Here is an 8,505-nt window from a genome sequence, read left to right as displayed (position 1 = left end):
TTCTATTCTGTTCTATTCTCTTTTCTGTCCTATATTTTATATTGTATATTCTATTCTTCTATTTTATATTCTATTCTATTTTCTATATTCTATTTTCCTATTCTATTCTCTATTCTATTATTCTGTTCTTCTATTCTATTCTATTCTATTCTATTCTATTCTATTCTATTCTATTCTATTCTATTCTATTCTATTCTATTCTATTCTATTCTATTCTATTCTATTCTATTCTATTCTATTCTATTCTATTCTATTCTATTCCATTCCATTCCATTCCATTCCATTCCATTCTGCTGCTTACAACCATTTGTTTAGTGACTGTAATTATAGCAATATTGGGGGGAAAAATAGCCTTAGGACCATTTTTTACACAACTGCTGCAGTGTCCCCATGGTCAGGGGATCAGAATTGGGCCCTTGGCCTGTATTTATGACCGTTCTGCTGCTCCTGGCTTATTTGATCTCCGTTGGTAACTTTCCCAATCGGCTTTTTACAAGCAAAGCCCACGGGGGGGGGGGGGGGGGGAAGAACGATTCGCTTAATATCCGCGCAGTTCACTTAACAACTGCAGAGTCATTTAATCGTGGCAAAAGTGGTAAAATGCGGGCAAAACTCACTTTAGCTCAGCGACAGAAAGTTAAGGGGCTCCCTGTATCTTTTATAATATTTTTTAAATAATTTTCCCTTTGTGGCCAGGATAGTTGAGAGACTCTGATGATGCATTCAAGGAAGGGGCAGGAGGCCCCAAATTTCCCCATCTTCCTTGAGCAAAGAAAGGCAGCATCTTCATCCCAGCAGGGAGAAAAGTGGGAAGGTTAATTCCCCCCCTCCGCCCCCCCCCGTGGATTCTCATCACAATGCCTGTTCCAGTGTTGCTAACATCTGCCTCAAAATAATCATTTTTTTCCCCCTCTGACATCTGGCTAATGGCTGCTCCGTCAGACCAGAGGGAAAAAGAAATGGGGCCAGGAAATCTATTTGTGGTTTAAAGTCAGGGTTTAATCACTTTTATGTCCTCTTCTGATCGTCAAACCGTGGAAGCGAGAACCTCATTCAACCCTGACTTTCCCCATCCTGAAGAACCGAGTGATCTCTCGTTCAGCCAGGCTTTTTGAATCTGGTGGGAAATTATTTTTAGCTATCTTTTTTTTTCTCCCCTCGGGGGCCTTTCAACAGTTGTGCGTTACAGTTGGATTGCTGGCTGCCTTATGGGCCTGAGAGGGGTGATTGTAAACTGATATATGCAGTAATACAATCCCTCGGAGTTGTCGCTTATTAATCAAACAATATCGTTTATGACATCTTTATTTCCAGTGTACGCCGGATGAGTTGATTTTTAGGTTGTTGTTGTTTTTTAACCTACATGCAGTAGTGTTTTTTTTAACACACACAATAGTTCTTCCTCCACCGATTTTCTCCACAACAACCAGCCCGTGGGATGCCTGAGATTGAGTGGCTCAAAGTCACTTAACCATTTTCAGGCCTAAGGCGGAACTCACCGTCTCCAGCTTGTTGCCTTAACTAACTGGACCAAACTGCTTTTAAAATGATTAATAGCGGAACATAATAAGATTTCCAGAATGAAAAGAGCCAAAGATCTTATATATCTTCCTTTTTTTTGTTGTTGTTAAACTTTCTAATAGAGATTATGTACTACAGATTCCACCTTAGCGGGGGTGTTCTTTGCGGATAAAGATGCTGAAATTTAAATATGCAACACCACATGCAGCAGAACCGGGCACGATGGAGTCTATTGCCAGCCGGGCTTCTCGACTTAACCTGCTTCTTCAGGTAACTCTGCTTGCTAATTTGTTTCCTATTAAATCTGCCCTGTTGGAGCCCAACTCACCGCTTCATGGGGCAGGCTGTTCCATTGGCTGTCGTGTCAGGAACCTCTTTCTGACCTCCAGCTTGAACAGAATTCCTTATTGTTGTAGCCTAATGGTTCTGACTGGGGCGGTAAAAACGTATGCTTGCTTTTAAAGACACCCGTTTGGTTTCCAATTACCGTATTTTCCGGCGTATAAGACGACTGGGTGTATAAGACGACCCCCCAACTTTTGAGATGATTTTCAAGATTTTTCGTCTTATACGCCGGAAAATCAGCGAGCCCGGGAAGGCACGCCCTCCCCTCTCACTGTGGAGGAAGCAGGGCAGGCTGGCGTCGGCAGGGCAGTCCTGCGCACGCGCGCGCTCCCCGGCTGTTAAGGAGTGCTCCTTAACAGCCGGGGAGCGTGCGCGTGTGCAGGACTGCCCTGCCGGCTCCCGCCAGACGCCAGCCTGCCCTGCTTCCTCCACAGTGAGAGGGGAGGGCGTGCCTTCCCGGGCTCGCTGATTTTCCGGCGTATAAGACGACTGGGCGTATAAGACGACCCCCCCCAACTTTTGAGATGATTTTCATGGGTTAAAAAGTCATCTTATACGCCGGAAAATACGGTAGTCTATTACAAAAGAGCAAAATGTGGTTTTGGCTTGTTTATTGGAAATTGTGCCGGAGTTAGTGACGCTGCTTATTCTTCATTTGATTCTCTTGCTTACAGGCCAGTGTTTTGTTTTTTTTCCAAATCGTTGCTCTAAAAACAGAGGTTAATTTGATGTGATGCAGTGTTTCTCCAACCTTGACAATTTAAGATACGTGGACGTCAACTCCCAGAATTCCCCAGCCAGCCACGGGAGTTGACGTCCACGTATCTTAAGGTTGGGAAAACACCGGTGTAATGGGAGCGGTTAGGGAAGCTAACTCCTCCAGAGCTTGCGCTCCACTTTCCTCCAGCCCCACTGGAAGGAGGATGGGAGTTGTGAGTTCAGCAGCCACAACACAACTGAGAAGGCTTCAAGGTGACAACGCACAGTCAGAATGAACATACGCAGCGCAAAGTCTGCCCTGGTCTACTGGCACCTTGACGTCGGACGCCTAGATCGAACTGGCGGAGTTGGCATTGCGATATGGAATTTCATCCCTTGCTCCCCTCCCTCTCGCCTCCCCCTCCCTCCGGTCGCTCCCAAACCCTTCCTGTAAAACGGAAAGAAATTGGCTGCTTTGTACAGCCTCCGATAACCCGGTGTATGGCATGTTTCTAAAATAGGACCGTTTACTAATTGTGTATAAATATGACTCTTCTGTTCTCCTTGCCTTTGTTTTCAGGGGAAATTCTCGTCTCTGACACAACAGCAGATGTCTCCGTTCTCAAGAGAAGGCATTCTGGACTCCCTTCTGGTGCTGTACGAGGAATGCAGCAGTCCCCTGCTAATGAAAATCAAGCACGCGGACAGTTTTTTAAAAAAGCGTAGGTCTGGTTCGCTTCCTCAAAACACATTTTTTCTGGGAGAATTTGGAGCCGGTGTTGCTTGACAAGAGAGAAACATCCACCCAATAGGCGTCTCTCGATGTCTGGTTTGACCTGGTACCGTGGCCCCCGACCTTTTGAGCACCAGGGACCGGCTCCACGGAGAGAGGTTTTCCCACGGACCGGAGGAGGACGAGGTGGCGCGTGCTGCCTGCATCCCGTGGATGGAAATTTGCTTGTTTGCGCAGCCTGGTTTCTGGCATGCCATGGCCTGGGGATTGGGGACTCCTGGTTTAAAGAGTGGGGGGAGATGCAGGAAGTAACAAGGATTTGTGTCTATTGGCAAGGGATCTACTACTGGAGATACAAAAGAGAAGCTACCATAGATCAGCGGCCTCCAACCTTTTAGGCACCAGGGACCGGTTCTGTGGAGAGAGCTTTTTCCCGCGGACTGGAGGAGGACATAGTTTCGTGTGCTGCCTGCAACCCGCGGATGGGGCTGTGCTTGTTTGCACGGCCTGCGCTCTGGCACGCCCTGGATCAGTGGTGGTCCACAGCCCGGCGGTTGGGGACCCCTGGCCTAGTACATACAGGTGGCCCTCGACTTGCAATCGCAATTGAGCCCAAATTTTCCTTTGTAAAGCGAGACGTTTGTTAATTGAGTTTTGCCCCTTTTTACGACCTGTCTTGCCACCGTTGTTAAGCAGATCCCTGCAGTTAAGTTAGTAACACAGTTGCAAAACGAATCCGGCTTCACCCCATGGACTTCCCTTGCCAGAAGGTCACAAAAGGGGGAAAATCACATAATCCCGAGACACTGCACACCGTCATAAATGGGAACCCGTTTTTCCAAGCCTCTGAATTCTGATCACCTGACCCCAGCCAACGCTGCTGCAGTTGTAAGTGTGCAAAACTTACAAGGAGTCGCCTTTTTTTTAAAAGTGCTGTTGTAACTTTGAACGGTCGCTAAACGAACATGGCTTTTTGTAAATCAGTGTGCCTCAAGCGTAGGAACTTTATGATTCAATTCCCAGAATACCCCAGAAATTTACACGCAGAGGATATCAAAGCAGTATTACGGGTGAAACAGGATTGATTTTGTAAAATTCAACCTAAAGGCAACTAATGCAGTCTTTCCCGGCCTCTACAGGCTGGGGAATTCTGGGAATTGAAGTCCACATATCTTAAAGCTGCTGAAGTTGAGAAGGCTAATTTGATGGCTTGTTCCTTCTCCTCCCCCCCCTTTCCTCCCCCTCCCTTCCTGATCTTCTGCAGATTCTGATTCAATAGCCAAGTTCCGGGAACTTCAACCCAGCTTGAAAGATTTTGAAATCCGGAATTTGGTAGGACGCGGTCGTTTTGCAGAAGTCCAGCTGGTGAAAGAAAAGGCAACCGGTGACATTTATGCCATGAAGGTGACGAGTAAGGAGACACTGCTGGGAAAAGAGCAGGTATGCCCCTGTTTGGTGGGAGAAATTTTTAACCGCAGAGGTTTAACGGCAATGGCAGGAAAATTTGCAAATCCAGTCCTTGGTGTCTCCCTAGGGACCTGTCAGAAATATAGATATAAAATGATATAAAAATCCTCCCTAGGATGGAAGAGAGGATCAATGGTGGACACTGGCAAAAAGTTGCATTGTGACATTGCGGTGCAAAAGTCTCACCCTGTTTGTAGGTGTGTGCTGATGCTCCAAGCGTTTCCAAAAGGGACAAAATCTGTGGTGTGACATTTCATTTGTTAGGACCGAGGAGTATATTTGGCCATGTTAGTAGCAAACTCTCCAATGTTTACATTCTCAGGGGCTAGAAACCTGTTTTTGTTTTTTTTAATAAGTTGGAAAATGGAGAGCTCCTTAAATGGAATAATTAGGCCTAAAATATCTCTCTCGCTTGTGATCTGCATGACCGTTTCTGATGCAACTCCAACATCTAAAGTTAGATCCATTTCCCCCCCTCCCTTCATGAGTTTAATGTTCTAAAATAAAAAATTCTTTTTTTTTTTAGGTATTCTTTGAGGAAGAGAGAAATATACTATCCCAGAATGCCAGCCCTTGGATTCCACGTCTTCACTATGCCTTCCAAGATAAAAAGAATCTTTACTTGGTAAGGTTTGCGTCTGCAAACTCGTTGTGGCTTTGTCGGGTTTTAGGCACGTAGCTGGCTGTTAGAGCTGAGTTGTGCTATGCTGGCTTCAGAGCAGTTTGGGTGTCAAACGGAAGGTGAGAGCTTACAATTTTTCAGTTCTCTCCATATTTAAATCTTTTTTTCCGTCCTGGCTTTTTTCAAAAGGGGCTATTTGAAATCTTTCAGGCCTGTGTTGGCGGTGCAGCGTTTCTCCCACGCCCCACGAAGGGCCTTGTGGATATTAATGATGACATTACAACTGCAAGGAGTTAAACATCACTTTGCAAGTCCTGGTGTTCCTCGACTTACGACAATTGAGCCCAACGTTTCTGTTGCTAAGCGCGGCAGCTGTCAAGTGGATTTTGCTTCCTTTTTAGGACCTTTCTCGCCCCGGCAATTAAGTTCATCACCGCTGTTGTTAAGTTGGTAACACAGTTGTCGTGAGTCTGGCTTTCCCACCATTTGTCCGAAGGACGCGAAAGGGGATCACAGACATAAATACATAAATACACGCCAGTTGACAAGTGTCCGAATTTTGATCACCTGACCACAGGAACCCTGCAACGGTTGGACGTGTGAAAAGCGGTCCTAACTCACCGTTTTTCATTGCCGTCGTAACTTTGAATGGTCACTAAATGAACTGTCATAAGTCGAGGACTACCTGCAATGAATGGAGAAAACTTTTCAAGTGTGTTAGAAGGAAAAATAGAGGCGTATATGTATCAACACCATCCATCTACCTACCCACTTACCTCCTTACTTAAGGAAGGGTGATATAGCGGTTAAGGCACCCGGCTAGATACCAGGAGACTGCGAGTTCTAGTCCTGCCTTAAGCTCAAAGCCAGCTTTGGGCCAGTCCCTCCCTCTCTCAGTGTAGGAGGAAGCAAGCAAGGGCTAACCACTTCCAAAATATGTTGCCACGGAAACTGCAGGGACTTGTCCAGGCAGTCACTAAGAGTCAAGACTGACTGAAAGGCCTAACAATGGGGTATTTGTGTACATATTCATCCCTTTCGATGGAGGTTGCAGCCCTAAGCAGACAAGGAGGAGAAAAGTTAAGAGTAAATAGAAATTCTCATTATGTGGTTCAATTCCACTCGCAGGATAACAATAGATTAAATTACCGGTTCCGGGGGAAAAAACAAATCCTGGAAATTTCAGGCAGAATAAAACTTGGGTTTTGTGATTTACTGAGAGGGTGGAAATTTTTCATCCACGGAGCCCCTGGGCGTGGAGGGTGTTCAAAGCCCTCCAAATGTTAGAAAAAAAGCAATTTTTAATCATGTTAAAAATGAGAACTCTTCTCTGATTGTGATTATAGCCCACGTTTCCTTACTGACCTTTAACTGCCTGCAAATATGAGTAGGTGATCAAATGCAGAAGCCGCTTTTTAATTTTCAAGAGACCGCACCATCTTTAACACTGCTGTTTCACACATTTTATTTCCCTCTGTATGTGGATTACTTCCATATGATGTCCAGGTTATGGATTATGAGCCGGGAGGAGATCTACTCTCCTTCTTCAACAGATACGAGGATCAACTGGAAGAAAACACCATACGGTTTTATCTAGCAGAATTAGTTTTGGCCATTCACAGCGTCCATCAAATGGGTTATGTCCATCGGTGAGTTTGTCAGTTCTGTATACTTAGCCAAGCATAAGAGAGGCAGTTTGGACTAATGGTTAAGGCACCAGGCTAGACTGAATTATAGTCTCGCCTTTGGCACTAAAGTGGCTGGGTGACTTTATGCCAATCACCAGGAGACTGTGAATTCTAGTCCTGCCTTAGACATGAAAGCCAGCTGGGTGACTTTGGACCAATTGCTCTCAGCCCAGCCCACCTCACAGCGTTGTTGTGGGGAAAATAGGATGAGGAAGGTGTATTGGATATGTTCGCTGCCTTGAGTTATTTGTAATTATGTATGTATGTATGTATGTATGTATGTATGTATGTATGTGTAAATTTTAGATTGCTAACAAAGAATAAAAGGGAGACTGATATGCATTTCAAACTTATTTGTTTTCATCAGTCAGCCATACCCTTCTGAGATTCGAACCTGGGCTGATAGCACATTAGGCAGTTGTTTTAACCTCTAGGCCACAAGCTCTATCTCACTTTGTTAGCTGAGAAGCAAGGGAGATATGTGTTAAATGCTTGTTAACTATTTAGATTACCTTGCTAGGCCCCAAACATGGGACAAATCTTTATTTCCTGTTTCGGCCTAACCGAAGGCCATCGACAGGCAGTAGTCACACCAGTGACAGCTCATATTTGTGTAATCTTAGATTGCTAACAAAGAATTAAAGGGAGACTGATATGCATGTTTGGGGCCTAGCAAGGTAATCTAAATAGTTAACAAGCATTTAACATATATATGTATGTATGTATATACATATACATACATATACATACATACATACATACATACATACATACATATATATGTTAAATGCTTGTTAACTATTTAGATTACCTTGCCAGGCCCCAAACATGCATATCAGTCTTCCTTTATATAAATGGAATTAAAATAAAAATAAATAAATTCCTTCATCTTTGGAGACCCAGAATAAAGTAGAAAAAAGTTTGAGTAAGAAGTATGAACAATGCAAAAACTATGTTACAGTTCCCTTTGAGCCCTGTTTACCATCTTTAGCTTTGAGTGGAGTCGAACAGTTCTGGGGAGAGCACAAATACTTCTGACTGAGTGTACACCTATTGCTAAGCTTTCAGTGTGGTTACAATTGTATGAACCCAACTTGCTTCTGATAAGATGTAGCCTGAAATTGTTCTGAAGATTAGGAAGCATCTTTTTTGATTTCCTATCCTTGTAAACGCAGCAGCGTGATGGGGCAAGCAATTTTAATTTCAGAAAGAGAGTCTTATTGATTCCTCCTTTGCCCTCCTTATGTCTTTACAGAGATGTTAAGCTAGAGAATATCCTCATTGACAGAACAGGGCACATCAAGTTGGTGGATTTTGGTTCTGCTGCCAAAATGACAGTGGATAAAACGGTAATAAATATCTTGGAAATGGAGAAATTAAAGATTGACATTTAATCTTGGATATTGCCATCTACTGCAATTGTATGCAGA

General features: G+C 44.2%; 1 protein-coding gene across 2 annotated transcripts in view; it reads left to right on the top strand.

The window, feature by feature from the left end:
- Positions 1-1,695: 1,695 nt before the first annotated feature.
- The window catches only part of CIT (citron rho-interacting serine/threonine kinase), a gene marked incomplete at its 5' end in the record, with an annotated part of 76,369 nt that continues 69,559 nt past the window's right edge, over positions 1,696-8,505 (top strand). For both annotated transcript variants that reach the window (XM_083373517.1, XM_083373516.1), the window contains 6 exons: positions 1,696-1,791; positions 3,146-3,287; positions 4,563-4,738; positions 5,292-5,390; positions 6,894-7,036; positions 8,331-8,424. In XM_083373517.1, coding sequence (XP_083229643.1) covers positions 1,696-1,791; positions 3,146-3,287; positions 4,563-4,738; positions 5,292-5,390; positions 6,894-7,036; positions 8,331-8,424 — 750 coding nt within the window. The remainder of the gene's footprint in view (positions 1,792-3,145; positions 3,288-4,562; positions 4,739-5,291; positions 5,391-6,893; positions 7,037-8,330; positions 8,425-8,505) is intronic.

This window comes from Vipera ursinii, assembly GCF_947247035.1.
Source record: "Vipera ursinii genome assembly, chromosome: 14".
Lineage (NCBI taxonomy): Eukaryota > Metazoa > Chordata > Lepidosauria > Squamata > Viperidae > Vipera > Vipera ursinii.
This window is presented reverse-complemented; position numbering and strand designations above follow the sequence as displayed.